General features: G+C 36.2%; 1 protein-coding gene across 2 annotated transcripts in view; it reads left to right on the top strand.

The window, feature by feature from the left end:
- Positions 1–21631, top strand: part of VPS13C (vacuolar protein sorting 13 homolog C) — a 190056-nt gene that overhangs the window by 48382 nt on the left and 120043 nt on the right. For both annotated transcript variants that reach the window (XM_025295705.2, XM_025295707.2), the window contains exons 12-16: positions 1427–1533; positions 2083–2254; positions 3490–3552; positions 17796–17925; positions 18487–18581. In XM_025295705.2, coding sequence (XP_025151490.2) covers positions 1427–1533; positions 2083–2254; positions 3490–3552; positions 17796–17925; positions 18487–18581 — 567 coding nt within the window. The remainder of the gene's footprint in view (positions 1–1426; positions 1534–2082; positions 2255–3489; positions 3553–17795; positions 17926–18486; positions 18582–21631) is intronic.

The raw sequence follows: 21631 nt of genomic DNA, 5'->3' as shown, positions 1-21631 counted from the left end.
GATTCCTCAAAATAGATTATATGTATTATTTTAAAATAAATACCAAATATAAGAAATAGTTTTCTTTCATTTTTTATGATTTTCATCTTATTGGTAGAGAATCCTATCAAATTATAGTACATGACATGGGTCCATTTAATTCTCAGTTCTTAATGAAAAGTTTTAATGGTTTTATTTTCCTTCCTCAGATTTTAATAGCAGACACTCTTACATTAAATATTGTTTACTTAATTTTTAGAACAGCTGTGTTGGCAGTTTTTTTCCTTTACTTATTTCTCAAGTTTGGTTATGTACCTAAGGAGTTTCAATAACTAATTTGGAGAACTGGAAGTGAAAGGAGGATGAGGGCTTTATAGTTAACTGAACTTTTGGCTCAGTGCAGTCCAGTACACATATAATGCAAGTTATATGTGTAATTTTAAATTTTCTAGTAACTACATTAGCAAAGTAAGAAAAGAGGAAATGAATTACTAAAATTAATAACATTTTATTTAACCTAACGTACCCAAATATTATCATTTCAACATGTGAAAAGTGAAAGTGAAGTCACTCAGTTGTGTCCAACTCTTTGCATCCCCACGGACTATAGTCTACCAGGCTCCTCTGTCCATGGGATTTTCCAGGCAAGAGTACTGGAGTTGGGTGCCATTTCCTTCTCCATAGGATCTTCCCGACCCAGGAATCAAACCCGTGTCTCCTGCATTGTAGGCTTTACCATCTGAGCCACCAGGGAAGTGGTGATTATATTTCAACATGTAATCAAAATTAGAAATTGTTACAATATTTTATATCCTTTTATTTTTTCTTAAGTCTTCAAAATTTGGGGTATGTTTTACGCTTACAAATACATTTAAGTTCATGCTATCCACAGGATAAGTACTGGTAACTCTTAGGTTAGATCTCTCCTTTTTTTATCTTCTCGTTGTGTGTGTGTGTGTGTGTGTGTGTGTGTGTGTGTTTTCCTCCATGTGAGTTGTTTTGTATTGGTGGTTAAATAATTTTATCTTGCTTTAGTTATGCAATAATTCCCTGGAGCAATTTGGAAACTTAGCTTATAGGTTGCCACTACTTGAAATGATGGTCCAGAGGAAAGTATATTTGGTTTTAGCACTAAGCGAGTTTCATGTCAGTAGTAACAGATACCATATTTCATTGGTTCTAAGATTTACATTTATATCACACTTTAATATATCTTAAAATGGCATGTATATTATTATTAGTGGTATGATGTTTAATCGGCAGTGCTTAATATTATCTTACAATTGGTGGTTTCTTAACTTTGATGAAATATATTATTGAATTACCAAGCAACTATGGTATTCATTGTTCAGATAATTTGAAATCTCACTAGGCAGAAAATATAATAAAATTTGGTGTTTATCCATGTTGTGATGTAACAGATGTAACTTGGTTTTTGTTTTTATAGTACTTAAGTATGATCGACCTTTTGGAGTCAGTGGATTACATGGTTAGAAATGCTCCTTACAGAAAATATAAGCCTTATTTACCACTTCATACCAATGGTCGACAATGGTAAGTTAGAATTTTTAAAAAATATTTTATGTAATCATATGATTAGGAACTCTCAGAGCTAACAGACCTTGAAAGACATGTAACAAAGCCACTTTTTTTTTTTAATAGACATTAGAGGGCTTTTATATTATGTCCTTGTTACTTTTTTTTATAAACACATTCTCTTGTACTCTTGCTCCTAAATTAAATTCTTAACTCAGCATTCAAGACTTTCAACATTTTTTTTTGATCATATTGCCCTTCAGTCATGCATGTGAACTCAGTGTCACAAATATATTGGGATATTATTAATTTCACACAGCATGTCATTTTGTGTCTTTATTATTTTGCTTTGACATACCCTCTTCCTGAAATGGTTTGCTTATTTCATAATGTATTTAAGTCAGAGAATTGAAGTATTGGGGAACTGAAATATTATGGCTGAACCTTTGTAAGAATACAGTTAATAAGAACAAAAAAAGTAACAGTGTAGCTGTAAAATGTCAGTGCTGTTTTCCTGCTTTTTAAACCTTCGTATTCCAATGTGCATTAACAAAATTTGGTTTGCAGGTGGAAATACGCAATCGATTCTGTTCTTGAAGTTCATATAAGAAGGTATACACGGATGTGGTCATGGAGTAACATAAAAAAACACAGGCAATTGCTCAAGAGTTATAAAAGTGCCTATAAAAATAAGCTAACCCAGACTAAAGTCCCAGAAGAAATACAGAAACAAATTCAGGTATATCTTGCATGTATTGGGAAGGTGTTATTTGTTAAATCATCCTTAAGTATGAATTTTTCTAGATATAAATTAAAAGACAATTTTAGGAAGAACAATACTGAGTTCTTTTTGAGAGAACTGTATGGAAAATGCAAAGTGTTTTTACCTGTTTTTTCCCTTTAAAAATACCTTGCTAATATCAGCTTACTATAAACTATTTGGAGAAATGTGTTTAGTTTTTATAATAATAATATTTAGAAAATCAGTATCAGAGCTGTTTGAGTATGTAATTGTTATTAGCTAAATATGTATTGTTTGTTTTGTTAGTGGCTTTTTTTTAAGAGTTCACAGTATTTGTAAAAAAATAGTTCTTATTCCTTAAGATAGGAGTCTTATTTACCCTCTTTTGAAATACAGAAAAACACTATACTAAATATATAATTTATTTGTAAAAAAAATAGTTCTTATTCCTTAAGATAGGAGTCTTATTTACCCTCTTTTGAAATACAGAAAAACACTGTACTAAATATATAATTTGCTGAATATCATCTGGTCTTGATTATATCACTATTTTTGCCATAAATTCATAATGTAAATAATTAATTGTTATTCTGAAATATATGACAGTCACTAGTATTATATATTAGAAAAAACATCAATTTTCTCAACATCTTAGATCTGTTATTTTCATGTATAAAATGGAGATAGTATGTATCTTACACTCTTGTGGGAATTGCATGAAATAACAGATAGAACATCTGACAAATAGGTCATCCAGTACATGTTAGATTCCCCTTACGTAAATTCCCCAAGTCAGTTTCTGCTTTGGCATACTTGACTTGAAGAATTTTCCATTCTTAAATTTTGTATTTTATTAAGGTGACTTTAGTATAACGATTGTAAAATAGCATGGAGAAGAGGGAGTCCAAAGTAACAACCATAAGGCCAATACCTAAAACAGGTCCCCCTCTTAAATATTTTTGTTTCCATTTGCATGTATGGCTGTTTCTATATTGTTTTGGTTTCATTAAAATTCTTACTTTCATATTTAACAAGGATTTACTTTTTTGCAAAACTATTTTCACATTGCAAAATGTAAAAATGTAAAAGCCAAATATCTGTTCAAATTTATACTTACACTTTCATTAGATCACAGATACTGTTTGTTCATGGACTGGAATAAGCCTAGAAATATATATGAAAAAAATTTAATGACCATTTTCGTTGTTTACAAGTGTCCCTTTGTTTTATAGGACTTGGAGAAGATACTAGATGTTTTTAACATAATTTTGGCAAGGCAACAAGCACAAGTTGAGGTAATCATTTTTATTAGCTGATTTTATGTTTTAAATGGGTTAATACTACTCCTTTAAACCTGGAATCAAGAATTTAAGTTGCATAGAAAGTTGTTTAGATTTACTCAATTGATAATAAAGGTTGAATTTTCATGGCTCAGTCTCAGGAAAAAATAAAATTGGAATATTGTGGGGAAAAAAACCTCAGTAATATGAGGGGGGAAAATTCCTAATTTTATAACAAAATTTTTGCTGGTCCCCCAAAAGTAAGTAAAAGTCAAACATAGTTCTAGCAACACAGAATGCAGGTGTTAACATTTTGATATATAGGCTTCCAGTTTTTCTCTCATGCATATGTACCTAGTTACTTATGCTTTGTAGCCCCTATTTCTTTCCCTTTATTTCCTCTTCCTTCCCTTCCTTCACCCATCTTCTTTTTTCCCTCCTTCTGTCTTCTCTTCCTTCCTTCCTTTTATTTTTTTCTAAAATTGGATTCAGTCTCTTTGTAATACTTTCAGTACTTACAATCTTTTTGTAGTAATAATTACTGACTTACCTTACTTGGTAACTTCTCCTCTTTGTTCTTTGTCATTTCTATTATTCTGTAACATAACTTTTTTGGTAATTAAGAGATAGTTAGGGAGATTGTGATGAACATGCACACACTATAAGGACCCACTGTATAGCAGATGGAATTCTGCTCAATGTTATGTAGCAGCCTGGATGTGAGGGAGGTTTGGGGGAGAATGTATACATATGTATGTGTGGCTGAGTCCCTTGCTGTTCACCTGAAACTGTCACAGCATTGTTCATCGGCTTTGTTGTTGTTCAGTCGCCCAGTCGTGTTTGACTCTTTGCGACCCCATGTACTGCAGCATACCAGGGCTCCCTTTCCCTCACCACCTCCCAGAGTTTGCCCAGTCCATGTCTAATTTTCATTGATGATGCCGTCCAACCATCTCACCCTCTGTCACTACCTTCTCCTCTTGCCTTCAATCTTTCTCAGCATCAGGGGCTTTTCCAATGAGTTTGGCTCTTTTAAGGTGCATTTCAGCAAAGCGCTGAAGAACATGAGGGAGTCAACCAGAAAGATACCTGCGGAAAAAGTATACCAGGAATAAGTAGTAGAGCAAGCTGAAAGGTTTTGGGCTAGGAGCACATCTGACTCATTCAGGGTTCTAAGTAGAGTGGTGAAAGAGAGGAGACACTGGTGGCTGTGGTCAATGAGGTCAGAGAAGTAAGGTGCTAGAGGAGGGGAGAGGTGCTTGTCAGTATTGAGGAGGATGTCAGATTGTGGAAAGTGTTATAAGCAGTTGTGTGGATGTGAGCTTATATTCTGAGTTGAGGAGCTATTTTGAGAACAGAATGATACAGTCCAATGTAGATTTTTAAACGTTACTCTGGCTGCTCCTTCGAAAACAAAAGCCCATAGAGGGACAACAAGGATGAAAACAGGGAGGACAATTAGGATGCTCTTGAAATATTTGAGGTGAAAGATAATAGAAGTTTGGCTGAGAATAGTGGCAGTGGAGGTGATGAGAAAGGCTCAAACTCTGGAAATATTTTGAAAATAGACCCAGTATTTCCCATCTAATTAGATATGGGTTTTATGAAAGAGAGGTTGGAAGTGACTATAGGGATTTTGGCTTGGAGCAGTTGGGAAGGATGGAGTTGCCGTGAAATGGGATGGGGAAGACTAGATGGAAGATGCTTGGGTGAGATGGGAGAAGATCAGGAGTTCTTTCTGGGACTGATAATTTAAGCTATCATACATTAACTTGGAGATAGGGAGTATGCAGTTGGATGCATGAATGTGGAGTTTGGAAGAGAGGTCTGTGCTGGATATATATACACATTTAGAAAGGGTCAGCACATAGATGTTATTTAAAAAGCCATGGCATTGGATGAGATCACCTAAGTTAGAGTACCCGGAGCTTAGAGTAACTGGAGTCCAAAGACCCAAAGTCTTTGTATTGTTTATAGGTCAGAGAAGTGAGAGCCGTGGTTACCATGGAGGAGTTGCCAGAGAGGTAGGCTGAAAGCTCTATGACTGTAATAACTTCAAAGTCAAGTGAAGAAAAGATGTCAGGGAACAGGGACAGATGCATCTCATTGGGCAACTGAAATTAGGACTGAGGATTTATCAAATTTGGGGTGTTTCAGCCATTATTTCTTCAAATAATTTTTTAGTTCCTATTTCTTCCTTCTTTCCTTCTTGGTCTCCAAATTTCAAATGTGTATACGTATATATATAACATACATACATACACATATATATGTGATCACAAACATGTATGTGATCACAGGTTCTTGAGGTCTTGTTCATTTTTTTTCCTTTAATCTTTTTTTTCCTCTCTGTTCTTTTGATTGGATAGTTTCTCTTAATTTCTTTTCAAGCTTACTTTTCCCTCTGTCATCTCCATTTTACTATTGAACCCATCTTCATTTTTTAATTTCAGATATTGTATCTTCCAGGTCTAGAATTCTTACTGAATTCCTTTTTATAGTTTCCATTTCTTTACTTAAAATTTCAGTCTTTTTAGTAATTTTTAAAAGCAGAGACATTACTTTGCCAACAAAGGTCTGTCTAGTCAAGGCTATGGTTTTTCCAGTGGTCATGTATGGATGTGAAAGTTGGACTGTGAAGAAAGCTGAGTGCCGAAGAATTGATACTTTTGAACTGTGGTGTTGGAGAAGACTCTTGAGAGTCCCTTGGACTGCAAGGAGATCCAACCAGTCCATTCTAAAGGAGATCAGTCCCGGGTGTTCATTGGAAGGACTGATGCTAAAGCTGATACTCTGATACTTTGGCCACCTCATGCGAAGAGTTGACTCATTGGAAAAGACTCTGATGCTGGGAGGGATTGGGGGCAGGAGGAGAAGGGGATGACAGAGGATGAGATGGCTGGATGGCATCACCTACTCAATGGACATGAGTTTGGGTGAACTCCAAGAGTTGGTGATGGACAGGGAGGCCTGGCGTGCTGCGATTCATGGGGTCGCAAAGAGTTGGACACGACTGAGCGACTGAACTGAACTGAATGTATTTCTGTTTATCTCATGTAACATGGATACAGTGACCCTCTGATAGTTTAAACGTCTTGATTATATGACTGTTGGCATCTGTAGACTTTTCCCCTTGAGAAATGGTCACGTTTTTCTTTTATTATTTGTCTGTTTTGTTCTTCTTTGTCAGGTAATTTTGGATTGTATTCTGGATGATGTGACTATTATATTATGTGTCCTTTGTAAAATGTTTGATATTTTGTATTAACACACAGTCTGGTTTGGTTTTGATTTTAAGTTGTGTTTTGCCTTCTGTGGATAGTGGTTTAAATCTCAGTTCAGTTCTTTCAGCCTTTGGTGTGATGGTTTGAGTCTGTCTTGCACATGAGTAATATAGGAGTTTGAGACTTGTGCAGATGATTTATATCCTGCTTCAGGTCTCTTAAACTTTTGCTGCTTTCATTTAGATCAGTTTCATACTGAACTGAAAGTTTGTCATTGGATTTAGCCATAAAGAAATCATTTAAAGAGCAAATTTTATAGGATATTATAGGTAGAAATTTGATAGGAATGAGAGAAAGTGGAAGATGAGGAATTGGTTAGAGTAAGCACAGGCAGTCCTGATACTTCATTTTAAGTGGAAAACAAGATAAAGGGTGGCAACTGGTGGGCATTGTGGAGTCAAGGAAAGATTTTCTAAGTTACTTTTGTGGCTCAGACGGTAAAGAAACTGCAGTGCAGGAGACCCGGGTTCAATCCCTGGGTAGGGAAGATCCCTTGAAGAAGGGAATGGCAACCCACTCCAGTATTCTTGCCTAGAGAATTTCATGGACAGAGGAGCCTGATGAGCTACAGTCTATGAAATTGCAGAGAATCGGACATGACTGAGTAACTAACACTTTTGTTTCTTTTAAAAAAATACTGTGTTCTGTTTTATATAGTATTCCATAGAATTGTTTATCCAACGTAATTTTGAATAACTTACTAGTATTCCATTCTGTTCGTGTACTGGAATTTGCTTCACAATTTCCTCCTGGTTATATTTAATTATAAATGACACTACAGTGAGTAGCCTTGTCGTTACATTTTCTGAAGCATTTCCAATTTTTTTAAGGACAAATTCCCCAAGGTGGGTCAGAGAGTGTCTAAGTATTTTAAAAGGTATTTGCTACTGCTGTGGATTGTTCCTATGAATTAGAGGAGTAGTTTTCCAGAAGAAACAGTTAATTCCAATCCTCCTTTAATTAAGTGGCTTCAATTTAATTGGATATTCCTAATAACACTTACCAGTTGCTTGAAAATTGAAGGAAGAAGATAAATTAGTTGTTGTAGCTAAAGAAGGGCGGGATGTAGATGAAGAGATGACAATTAGATTCATCCCAAATTGATGCTTTTCTGTTATAATAGAAAATCTGCAGGGCCAGAGAGTTTAGAACGTAGGCTGAGGATTGGCTAAAGTTATTTACCTTGGCCCCTTAGCTAGATAAGGAAGGGAAGTGAAGGCAACAGAGGTGGTATTTAGGAAAAAGTGAAAGGGATCTGCATCCCTCTTCGTATTAGGTTTTATACACATTGTAAAAGTTCTTTTTGGTCTCATATAGATATATTTTGGAGAAGGAAATGGCACCCCACTCTAGTACTCTTGCCTGGAGAATTCCAGGGACGGGGTAGCCTGGTGGGCTGCCGTCTATGGGGTCGCACAGAGTCGGACACAACTGAAGTGACTTAGCAGTAGCAGATATATTTTACTGTGGAAAATAAAAATGCATACTAATCTATGCTAGGAGAACAAAGAAATTAAATATTATTTCATATAGAATACAAACCAGCCAGCTATATATTTTTTTTACCCGTTACATTTCTGACTCTTGAAGATGGATTAAGCTTGACAAAAGATAGTTACACTGAGATATAATTGAGACCATCAATGATTTTATGGACAGATACAAACCTGTTTCCCTATATAATATCTACTTGTCAAAGATAGCTTAGTTTAAATCAAGTTGTTAATCAAACTATTCTCTTTACTATATTATTCAGCTCTTTTCTTTAACTCCTCTTTTGGATTATTTCACTTTTTGGTATACACTGAAGCTTGCAGTATGTTACCAATTCACTACCAATTTAAAATATTTTAAATTTAAAGTGGGAAAATTATTTACTTATTCAGGGAATGAGAAGATAGAGTCTAAATTACTTAACCCCTTTATTCTTTTATCCTTTCGTTTTCCACTCGAGTTATTCATCTGTATTTTACTAAAAAGGAGTAAAGACAAGGAGCAGCAGATAAGCCCAGATTTGTTAAGAAAGAGGATGAAATGAGATTTGAGCACTTTCTAATTTTATTTATATTCTGTCCCCAAACTATGTTCATAGTTAGCAAGTCAACAGTGTGTATGAAATTATGAAATGGGATTGTTAAATTTTATTTTTGAGATCACGTATCTTCCTTTCAGGGAACTTTTCATTTTATTTTTTTTTTTTTTATTTTTATTTTTTTTTACTTATTTAAAACATTTCTTTTTTTTTTTTTTTAAATTTTATTTTATTTTTAAACTTTACATAACTGTATTAGATTTGCCAAATATCAAAATGAATCCGCCACAGGTTTACATGTGTTCCCCATCCTGAACCCTCCTCCCTCCTCCCTCCCCATTCCATCCCTCTGGGTCGTCCCAGTGCACCAGCCCCAAGCATCCAGTATCGTGCATCGAACCTGGACTGGCAACTCGTTTCATACATGATATTTTACATGTTTCAATGCCATTCTCCCAAATCTTCCCACCCTCTCCCTCTCCCACAGAGTCCATAAGATTGTTCTATACATCAGTGTCTCTTTTGCTGTCTCGTACACAGGGTTATTGTTACCATCTTTCTAAATTCCATATATATGCGTTAGTATACTGTATTGGTGTTTTTCTTTCTGGCTTACTTCACTCTGTATAATAGGCTCCAGTTTCATCCACCTCATTAGAACTGCTTCAAATGTATTCTTTTTAATGGCTGAATAATACTCCATTGTGTATATGTACCACAGCTTTCTTATCCATTCATCTGCTGATGGGCATCTAGGTTGCTTCCATGTCCTGGCTATTATAAACAGTGCTGAGATGAACATTGGGGTACTCGTGTCTCTTTCCCTTCTGGTTTTCTCAGTGTGTATGCCCAGCAGTGGGATTGCTGGATCATAAGGCATGTCTATTTCCAGTTTTTTAAGGAATCTCCACACTGTTCTCCATAGTGGCTGTACTAGTTTGCATTCCCACCAACAGTGTAAGAGGGTTCCCTTTTCTCCACACCCTCTCCAGCATTTATTACTTGTAGACTTTTGGATTGCAGCCATTCTGACTGGTGTGAAATGGTACCTCATAGTGGTTTTGATTTGCATTTCTCTGATAATGAGTGATGCTGAGCATCTTTTCATGTGTTTGTTAGCCATCTGTATGTCTTCTTTGGAGAAATGTCTATTTAGTTCTTTGGCCCATTTTTTGATTGGGTCATTTATTTTTCTGGAGTTGAGCTGTAGGAGTTGCTTGTATATTCTCGAGATTAGTTGTTTGTCAGTTGCTTCATTTGCTATTATCTTCTCCCATTCTGAAGGTTGTCTTTTCACCTTGCTAATAGTTTCCTTTGATGTGCAGAAGCTTTTAAGGTTAATTAGGTCCCATTTGTTTATTTTTGCTTTTATTTCCAATATTCTGGGAGGTGGGTCATAGAGGATCCTGCTGTGATGTATGTCAGAGAGTGTTTTGCCTATGTTCTCCTCTAGGAGTTTTATAGTTTCTGGTCTTACGTTTAGATCTTTAATCCATTTTGAGTTTATTTTTGTGTATGGTGTTAGAAAGTGTTCTAGTTTCATTCTTTTACAAGTGGTTGACCAGAGTTCCCAGCACCACTTGTTAAAGAGATTGTCTTTAATCCATTGTATATTCTTGCCTCCTTTGTCGAAGATAAGGTGTCCATATGTGCGTGGATTTATCTCTGGGCTTTCTATTTTGTTCCATTGATCTATATTTCTGTCTTTGTGCCAGTACCATACTGTCTTGATAACTGTGGCTTTGTAGTAGAGCCTGAAGTCAGGTAGGTTGATTCCTCCCGTTCCATTCTTCTTTCTCAAGATCGCTTTGGCTATTCGAGGTTTTTTGTTTTTCCATACAAATTGTGAAATTATTTGTTCTAGCTCTGTGAAGAATGCTGTTGGTAGCTTGATAGGGATTGCATTGAATCTATAGATTGCTTTGGGTAGTATACTCATTTTCACTACATTGATTCTTCCAATCCATGAACATGGTATATTTCTCCATCTGTTAGTGTCCTCTTTGATTTCTTTCACCAGTGTTTTATAGTTTTCTATATATAGGTCTTTAGTTTCTTTAGGTAGATATATTCCTAAGTATTTTATTCTTTCCGTTGCAATGGTGAATGGAATTGTTTCCTTAATTTCTCTTTCTGTTTTCTCATTATTAGTGTATAGGAATGCAAGGGATTTCTGTGTGTTGATTTTATATCCTGCAACTTTACTATAGTCATTGATTAGTTCTAGTAATTTTCTGGTGGAGTCTTTAGGGTTTTCTATGTAGAGGATCATGTCATCTGCAAACAGTGAGAGCTTTACTTCTTCTTCTCCAATTTGGATTCCTTTTATTTCTTTTTCTGCTCTGATTGCTGTGGCCAAAACTTCCAAAACTATGTTGAATAGTAATGGTGAAAGTGGGCACCCTTGTCTTGTTCCTGACTTTAGAGGAAATGCTTTCAATTTTTCACCATTGAGGATAATGTTTGCTGTGGGTTTGTCATATATAGCTTTGATTATGTTGAGGTATGTTCCTTCTATTCCTGCTTTCTGGAGAGTTTTTATCATAAATGGATGTTGAATTTTGTCAAAGGCTTTCTCTGCATCTATTGAGATAATCATATGGTTTTTATTTTTCAATTTGTTAATGTGGTGTATTACATTGATTGATTTGCGGATATTGAAGAATCCTTGCATCCCTGGGATAAAGCCCACTTGGTCATGGTGTATGATCTTTTTAATGTGTTGTTGGATTCTGTTTGCTAGAATTTTGTTAAGGATTTTTGCATCTATGTTCATCAGTGATATTGGCCTGTAGTTTTCTTTTTTTGTGGGATCTTTGTCAGGTTTTGGTATTAGGGTGATGGTGGCCTCATAGAATGAGTTTGGAAGTTTACCATCCTCTGCAATTTTCTGGAAGAGTTTGAGCAGGATAGGTGTTAGCTCTTCTCTAAATTTTTGGTAGAATTCAGCTGTGAAGCCGTCTGGACCTGGGCTTTTGTTTGCTGGAAGATTTTTTATTACAGTTTCAATTTCCGTGCTTGTGATGGGTCTGTTAAGATTTTCTATTTCTTCCTGATCGAGTTTTGGAAAGTTGTACTTTTCTAAGAATTTGTCCATTTCTTCCTCGTTGTCCATTTTATTGGCATATAATTGTTGATAGTAGTCTCTTATGATCCTTTGTATTTCTGTGTTGTCTGTTGTGATCTCTCCATTTTCATTTCTAATTTTATTGATTTGATTTTTCTCCCTTTGTTTCTTGATGAGTCTGGCTAATGGTTTGTCAATTTTATTTATCCTTTCAAAGAACCAGCTTTTGGTTTTGTTGATTTTTGCTATGGTCTCTTTTGTTTCTTTTGCATTTATTTCTGCTCTAATTTTTAAGATTTCTTTCCTTCTACTAACCCTGGGGTTCTTCATTTCTTCCTTTTCTAGTTGCTTTAGGTGTAGAGTTAGGTTATTTATTTGACTTTTTTCTTGTTTCTTGAGGTGTGCCTGTATTGCTATGAACTTTCCCCTTAGGACTGCTTTTACCGTGTCCCACAGGTTTTGGGTTGTTGTGTTTTCATTTTCATTCGTTTCTATGCAAATTTTGATTTCTTTTTTGATTTCTTCTGTGATTTGTTGGTTATTCAGCAGCGTGTTGTTCAGCCTCCATATGTTGGATTTTTTAATAGTTTTTCTCCTGTAATTGAGATCTAATCTTACTGCATTGTGGTCAGAAAAGATGCTTGGAATGATTTCTATTTTTTTGAATTTACCAAGGCTAGCTTTATGGCCCAGGATGTGATCTATCCTGGAGAAGGTTCCATGTGCACTTGAGAAGAAGGTGAAATTCATTGTTTTGGGATGAAATGTCCTATAGATATCAATTAGGTCTAACTGGTCTATTGTATCGTTTAAAGTTTGTGTTTCCTTGTTAATTTTCTGTTTAGTTGATCTATCCATAGGTGTGAGTGGGGTATTAAAGTCTCCCACTATTATTGTGTTATTGTTAATTTCTCCTTTCATACTTGTTAGCATTTGTCTTACATACTGCGGTGCTCCCGTGTTGGGTGCATATATATTTATAATTGTTATATCTTCTTCTTGGATTGATCCTTTGATCATTATGTAGTGACCATCTTTGTCTCTTTTCACAGTCTTTGTTTTAAAGTCTATTTTATCTGATATGAGTATTGCTACTCCTGCTTTCTTTTGGTCCCTATTCGCATGGAAAATCTTTTTCCAGCCCTTCACTTTCAGTCTGTATGTGTCCCCTGTTTTGAGGTGGGTCTCTTGTAGACAACATATGCAGGGGTCTTGTTTTTGTATCCATTCAGCCAGTCTTTGTCTTTTGGTTGGGGCATTCAACCCATTTACGTTTAAGGTAATTACTGATAAGTATGACCCCGTTGCCATTTACTTTATTGTTTTGGGTTCGAATTTATACACCATTTTTGTGTTTCCTGTCTAGAGAATATCCTTTAGTATTTGTTGGAGAGCTGGTTTGGTGGTGCAGAATTCTCTCAGCTTTTGCTTGTCTGAAAAGCTTTTGATTTCTCCTTCATACTTGAATGAGATCCTTGCTGGGTACAATAATCTGGGCTGTAGGTTATTTTCTTTCATCATTTTAAGTATGTCTTGCCATTCCCTCCTGGCTTGAAGAGTTTCTATTGAAAGATCAGCTGTTATCCTTATGGAAATTCCCTTGTGTGTTATTTGTTGTTTTTCCCTTGCTGCTTTTAATATTTGTTCTTTGTGTTTGATCTTTGTTAATTTGATTACTATGTGTCTTGGGGTGTTTCGCCTTGGGTTTATCCTGTTCGGGACTCTCTGGGTTTCTTGGACTTGGGTGATTATTTCCTTCCCCATTTTAGGGAAGTTTTCAACTATTATCTCCTCAAGTATTTTCTCATGGTCTTTCTTTTTGTCTTCTTCTTCTGGGACCCCTATGATTCGAATGTTGTAGCGTTTAATATTGTCCTGGAGGTCTCTGAGATTGTCCTCATTTCTTTTAATTCGTTTTTCTTTTATCCTCTCTGATTCATTTATTTCTACCATTCTATCTTCTAATTCACTAATCCTATCTTCTGCCTCTGTTATTCTACTATTTGTTGCCTCCAGAGTGTTTTTAATTTCACTTATTGCATTATTCATTATATATTGACTCTTTTTTATTTCTTCTAAGTCCTTGTTAAACCTTTCTTGCATCTTCTCAATCCTTGCCTCCAGGCTATTTATCTGTGATTCCATTTTAATTTCAAGATTTTGGATCAATTTCACTATCATTATTCGGAATTCTTTATCAGGTAGATTCCCTATCTCTTCCTCTTTTGTTTGGTTTGGTGGGCATTTATCCTGTTCCTTTATCTGCTGGCTATTCCTCTGTCTCTTCATCTTGTTTAAATTGCTGAGTTTGGGGTGTCCTTTCTGTATTCTGGCAGTTTGTGGAGTTCTCTTTATTGTGGCGTTTCCTCGCTGTGTGTGGGTTTGTACAGGTGGCTTGTCAAGGTTTCCTGGTTAGGGAAGCTTGTGTTGATGTTCTGGTTGATGGAGCTGTATTTCTTCTCTCTGGAGTGTAATGAAATGTCCAGTAATGAGTTATGAGATGTCTATGGTTTTGGGGTGACTTTGGGCAGCCTGTATCTTGAAGCTCAGGGCTGTGTTCCTTTGTTGCTGGAGAATTTGCTTGTTATGTCTTTCCCTGGAACTTGTTGGCCCTTGTGTGGTGCTTGGTTTCAGTGTCGGTATGGAGGCGTTTGATGAGCTCCTGTCAATTAATGTTCCTTGGAGTCAGGAGTTCCCTGGAGTCAGGGATTGGACTTAAGCCTCCTACTTCCAGTTATCGGTCTTAATTTTACAGTAGTTTCAAAACTTCTCCTTCTATACAGCACCACTGATAAAACATCTACGTTAAAGATGAAAAGTTTCTCTACTGTGAGGGTCACTCAGAGAGGTTCACAGCGTTACATGGAGAAGAGAAGAGGGAGGAGGGAGTTAGAGGTGACCCAAATGAGATGAGGTGGAATCAATAGTGGAGAGAGTGGGCTAGCCAGTAGTCACTTCCTTATGTGCACTCCACAACTGGACCACTCAGAGATGTTCACGGAGTTATACAGGGAAGAGAAGAAGGAGGCAGGAGACAGAGGTGGCCAGAAGGATAAAAGGGGGAAATGAAAAGGCGGGAGACAGATCCAGCCAGTAATCAGTTCCTTAAGTGTTCTCCACCGTCTGGAACACACAGAAATTCACAGAGTTGGGTAGAGTAGAGAGGGGTTAGGGAGGAGATACAGGTGACCTGGTGGAGAAAATGGAGAGTCCAAAGGGAGAGAGAGCAGTCAAGCCAGTAATCTCGTACACTAGTGAAAAATGGGTCCTGAAGATTGGGTTCTTAAAGGTACAAAATTGGTAACAAATACATAAAAACAAAAGTTAGAAATCTAGAGTAGAGTTTGGAATTTCAAAAATGTGATGTTAATGAAAAGGAGAAGGAAAAGAAAGAGAGAAAAAACGAACAAAGAAAAACAAACAAGGTCATGAAAGTAATAAAGAAACTACAGGTACAAAATTGATAACTAATACCAAACAGCAAAAATTAAAAATCTAGAGTAGAGTTTGGAATTTCAAAAATACAACGTTAAAAAAAAAAAAAAAAAAGAAGAAGAAGAAGAAAAATAAAGAGAGAAAACAAACAAACCAACAAAAACAATGTCGCAAAAATTATAAAGAAAATACAGGTACAAAATTGATATCAAATACCAAAAAGCATAAATTAAAAATCTTGAGTAGAGTTTGGAATTGCAGATATACGATGTTATATAAAAGAAGAAGAGAAAGAAACAGAGGAAAAAAAAAGTCACAGCAATTATGAAAAAAACTATAGGTACAAAATTGATAACATATATCAAAAGGCTAAAATTAAAAATCTAGAGTAGAGTTTGGAATTTCAAAAATGCAATGTTAAAGAAAAGAAGAAAAAGAAGAAAAAAAAAAAAAAAAAAAAACCACGGTCAAAAAATTATAAAATATATATATGAAGTTTGCTGAAGAAGAAGAAAAAAAAAAAAAAATAGGGTCTTTTTTTTTTTTTTTTTTTTTTTTTGCAAAGTAATAGTTATAAAAGTGAAAATTAAAGGACAATAGAGGACTTAAAAAAATTTTTTTTTAATTAAAAAAAAAAGAAAGAAAGAAAGATTGATCGTAAAAATAGTAAAAATATATCTAGGTCTTTCTCTGGTTTTGTTGTGAGTATTGTGGGTTCAGTTCATTTTTGGCAGTTCCTTAGTCCGACTTATATTTCTCAAGATCTATAGGCCCCTTCCTATGTAATCCGTAGTAACCACAGGGTTTTAATCTATGGCCTGTAGCTTCCAAGGCGTTTCCCTCTGTTATAGCTTCTTCTGTTTGCTGGTCTCTTCAGTGTCTGGTTCCCGCCCTGACACAAAGGGGACGGTGGAGGACCCTATTTTTTTTTTTTTTTTTTAAATTTAGGCTCACTTGTTCAGCTGCGCTGTGGGGAGGGAGGGAGGGATGCTGCAAACAGATAACACTGGCGTGCGCTCGAAGTGCCTCGGCCACACTGGGTCTGCCCCCGCTCACGGCGCGTGTAACCTCCCTGCCCACACTGCTTGGGCTCTAGGTTGTTCCGCCGGGAACAATCAGAGGCCGGCCCTGGACTGAGCTCCCAGGTCCAAGCCGCTCAGGTTCAGGCACTCGGGTAGTCCTCAGAGGCGCAGACTCGGTTGGGCCTGCGTTTTGTGTTCTTCCCAGGTCGAGCAGCTCAGGTGATGAGGTGTTTGGCGGGCGCCAATGCTGCGACTTATCGCCTCCCCGCCACTCGGTTATCTGGGTGTAAAACCGGCGCACCTTCTCAGGCAGATATTGACCGTCCAGACCCCCAAGAAGTTTTAGTTAGCAAAGAAGCCTGCTTACAGTTTTATAGATAGTGTCTCTCTGGGGCTGCGATTGCCCCCTTCCGGCTCTGGCTGCCTGTCACCGGAGGGGGAAGGTCTGCAGCCGGCTATCTCTGTTCAGTCCTTTGTTCTGTGCGCGGGCCTGGCGGTGTCTTAGGTTAGGGCTGGCTTTTCGCGTGGTAGATATCCCACAGTCTGGTTTGCTAGCCCAAATTATTTCGCTCAGATAGCGCTCAGGACATTCGGCCCGATTCTTACTCTAAGGGACACAGCCCGTGCCGCACTTCCCTGCCCAGCCCCCGCTTGCTAATGCCGTGTGCAGGCGTCTGCGCTGCTTCTCCGCTGGGGGAGTTCCCGTAGGGCTCACAATCCGCGATTTTTAATTGTTTATTTTTTTTTTTTTCCCCTCCCTTTTATGTTGCCCTCTGTGCTTCCAAAGCTCGGCACAGATTCGGCAGTGAGAGGGTTTCCTGGTGTTTGGAAACTTCTCTCTTTTTAAGACTCCCTTCCCGGGACAGAACTCCGTCCCTCCCTCTTTTGTCTCTTTTTTTGTCTTTTATATTTTTTCCTACCTCCTTTCGAAGAGTTGGGCTGCTTTTCTGGGTGCCTGATGTCCTCTGCCGGCATTCAGAAGTTGTTTTGTGGAATTTACTCGACGTTTAAATGCTCTTTTGATGAATTTGTGGGGGAGAAAGTGTTCTCCCCGTCCTACTCCTCCGCCATCTTGGCTCCTCCCGAACTTTTCATTTTAAAAACCTGCTGTCCTCTTGACTTCTTACCTTATAAATTTAGAAAACACATTGTTCAGAAGCATTTTACTTGAAACCTTATCTGAATCACTCACAAAATGCAGCTTCATCAGAAAGCTGTCAGTACATGTGGAAAGTAATTAATAGTGAGATTGTATTAACCAGATAATGCTGAGAATCAGTTTGGAAGGAACTAGCTGTATTGACTGCTTTTAACTTAATGTAGTGTTAAAAAAAAAATGTAACCACTGTTCTTACCTGCCAGGACCTGAAAGTGAAGAGGGCATTTATTATTTAAATTTTTTGATTTTTAATTTTTAGGTGATTCGATCAGGGCAAAAATTGAAGAAGAAGTCTACTGACACAGCCGAGAAACGTGGAGGCTGGTTTAGTGGGTTTTGGAGTAAGAAGGAATCTAAGAAAAAAGATGAAGAATCTTTGATTCCTGAAAGTAAGTTCCAAGTCATATGACTTATTGCACACTGGTAAGGAAAAAATATATAAATTCTGCTTTAGCTAGTTAGTTGAATTTTATTCTGTAATAGTTTTGAAGTAAAAGTAGCTCAGTATAGTAAACATATAAGCAGATATATCAGGATGAAACATTTCCATGTTTATTTAAAAGGAAGCTTTGAATTTTTGAGAAAAGTCATTTGTGTAAAAATTTGAAAGTTGAAATTTGGAAATCTCACATGTAGCATTCTTTATTGTTACTTTTTACATGGATATTTAATTAGATGTTTCACTTAATTTTTAAAATACTTAGGAAATTGTAAAATTGCTGTGTGACACATGAACTGCCTTAATGTTATGTCTGCATTTTCTTGACCTAAATAAGCAAAATACATGATGTTTAACAAGTCAACATAGTATACTAGAGGAAATTACTTTGCTGCTTTTGCTTCAGCATTTGTGTCTATAAATTTAGGCCACCTGTTAATTTGGTTTGATTTTATTCATAGTCTCTGTAAGACTGAAGCAGTTGATTTCTTAAAATATTGTCTTTTTATAGCTATTGATGACCTTATGACACCAGAGGAAAAAGATAAGCTCTTCACGGCTATTGGTTATAGTGAGAGCACCCACAACCTAACTTTACCCAAGCAGGTAATTATTTAGGTGGTAATTATTCGGGTGGTTTCATTTTTCTGTACTATCTTGAATTGGATTAAACAAGTTATTGATTTTTAGAGTAGCTAATAAAAATATGCTGCAGTTTGTTTCTGCTTTGTTGTTGTTCAGTTGCTAAGTCATGTCCGACTCTTTGCCACCTCATGGTCTGCAGCACACCTCTGTCCTCCTCGACTTCCCAGAATTTGCTCAAATTCATGTCCATTGAGTTGATGATGCTATTCCAGTACCACAGTGCAAAAGTTTTGCTTTACTGTTTGTTAAATGTTTCAGTCAGACCTTACCATTTAAAACTGTCTCCAACTTTCCATATACTTGCTTTAATGAGTGTGAGAATAACCTGATAAAAAGTACTTATTGCAGAGGTAATTAAGTCTTTTAAAATTTTATCTTTCTTGTATGTGTGAAATAGAACTCCTGTATGAAAGAGTGAGCAAAATCGAAATGTGTTGCTCATTGGATTTGTCATAAAGCACAACTATGTAATTACCATCAAGGTTAATTTATGGACCTTGGCAATAGATAGGGCATTATTTTGAGATCCATCTCTGTTCTTTGACTAGTTGTGTTTTGCTCATTTTCATTGCTGTGTAGGTGTTTTCATTTGGAAATACCACTTTATTCATACTTTTGTTGATTGGCATTTGGGTTGTTCCTGTTTTTTGGTTGTTATGCTATTAACTGCTTGTAAATGTCTTTTAGTGGGTATATGAGGTTTTCTGCTCATTAAATCCTTTGTAATGGAATTGCTGTATCATAGGATATGAGTATATTTAACTTTAATAGATTCTGCTAAATACTTTTCCAATGTGGAAAACATTTCTATCAACAGTATATGAGGATTCTCATTATTCCATGTCTTTACCAACTCTTATCATTATCAGTCCTTTAAATTTATCCATTCTAAATGGTGAGTATGTAGTATTTCATTGTGGTTTTAATTTGTATTTCTTGGATAACTGAAGAGGTTTTTCACTTTTTTGTATATCTTCTTTTGTGAAGTGACTTTTGAGTCTCTTGTTACTTATTGGGTTGTCTTTTTCTTGATGATTTGTAGAAGCCTTTTATGTATTTGTTACATTAAATTACATGACATCCCTAGAAATTATTCATCTGATAACTGGAAGTTTGTAGCTTTGACTGCCTCCATGTATTTCCCCCAAACCCTGCTCCCTGTTCCTAGTAACCAACAGTCTATTCTCTGTTTTTGTGAGTCTTTTCTTTTTAGGTTCCACATGTAAATGACTTACTTCACTTAGCATAATGTCCTCAAGCTACATGCATGTTGTTGCAGGATTTCCTTCGTTTTTATGGCTAAATAATATACCATCATGTATATCCACACCACATTTTCTTTATTTTTTCATCTGTCCTTGGAAACTTAGGCTGTTGCAGTGTCTTGGCTGTTGTGAATAATGCTGCAGTGAACGTGGGGGTGCACATATCTCTTTGGGATATTGATTTTATTTCCTGCAGGTAAATATCCAGATGTGGAATTGCTGGATCACGTAGTATGTCTCTATTTAATTTTTGAGAAACCTACTCATTGGTTTTTATACTGATGATACCAATTTGTGGGCTTACCAGGAGGCTCAGTGGTAAGGAATCCTCCTACCAGTGCAGGAGACTCAGATTTAATCCTTGGGTTGGGAAGATCCCCTGGAGAGGGAAATGGCAACCCACTCTAGTGCTCTTGCCTGGGAAATCCCATGGACAGAGGAGCCTGGTAGGCTACCTTTTGTGAGGTCACAAAAGAGTTGGACACGACTTAGTGACTAAACAACAACAGTACCAGTTTACATTCCCAAGGTACAAGGGTGGGAATGTCAATTGGCATAGAATGATAGCCATTCTAAGAGGTGTAAAGGGATACCTCATTGTGTTGTTTTTTTTCCTAAAGTACATTGACTGTATTTTCCTCCATATAAAGCTATTGCTTAATCTTTTTAAATTGAAGTATAGTTGATTTACACTATTATGTTAGTTTCAGGTGTACATCATAGTGATTTAATATTTTTATAGATTAGCCTCCATTTAAAGTTCTTAGAAAATAATGACTGTATTTCCCTGTGACATATAATGTATCCCTGTTGCTTATTATTTTATATATAATAGTTTGTACCTTTAATTGGATTATTTGTTCTTTTGCTGTTGAATTATATGAGTTCCTTTTGTATTTTTCTTATTAACCCCTTTATCAGGTATGTGGTATGCAGATATTTTCTCCCATTCTGTTGATTGCATTTTGATTTTGTGATTTTTTTTTCTTCTGTGCAGAAGCTCTTTAGTTTGATGTTGTCCTGCTTGTTTATTTTTGCTTCTCTTCTTTCTGCTCAGTGTCATATCCATTGAATCATTGTCAAGATTGCCACCAAGGAGATTTTTCTCTATGTTTTCTTCTAGGAGTTATAGTTTCAGGTCTTATCTTTAAGTCATTAATCCATTTCTAGTTATTTTTTTGTGAGTGGTGTAAGATAGGCGACCAATTTCATTCTTCTGCACATGAATATCCAGGTTTTTTAAGCACCATTTAATAAAGAATATCTTTGGCCTGTTGAATATTCTCAATTATTTTGTCAAATATTAATAGACCATATATGTATGAATTTATGTCTGTGCTCTTGATTAGGTACTGTTGGTCTGTGTGCCTATTCTAATGCTAGCACCATACTGTTTTGATTTCTGTAGCTTTGTAATATAGTTTGAAATTAGGACATGTGCCTCTAGCTTTGGTTTTCTTTCCCCTCAAGATTGCTTTTGCTATTCAGGGTCTTTTGTAGTTCCATGCAAAATGCCATTGAAGTCTTGTAGGGATTTCATTGAATCTATAGATTACTTTGGGTAGTATGTACATTTTAAGAATCCATAAATAAGACATAGCTTTTCTGTTTATGTTTTCTTTAGTTTTGTTCATGACTATCTTTTAGTTTTCAGTGTAGAGATCTTTCACCTCTTTGGTTAAGTTTATTCCTAAGTATTTTATTGTTTTTTTTTGCTGTTGTAAATGGGATCACTTAAAATTTTTT

This window comes from Bubalus bubalis, chromosome 11 (assembly GCF_019923935.1).
Source record: "Bubalus bubalis isolate 160015118507 breed Murrah chromosome 11, NDDB_SH_1, whole genome shotgun sequence".
Classification (NCBI taxonomy): Eukaryota; Metazoa; Chordata; class Mammalia; order Artiodactyla; family Bovidae; genus Bubalus; species Bubalus bubalis.
This window is presented reverse-complemented; position numbering and strand designations above follow the sequence as displayed.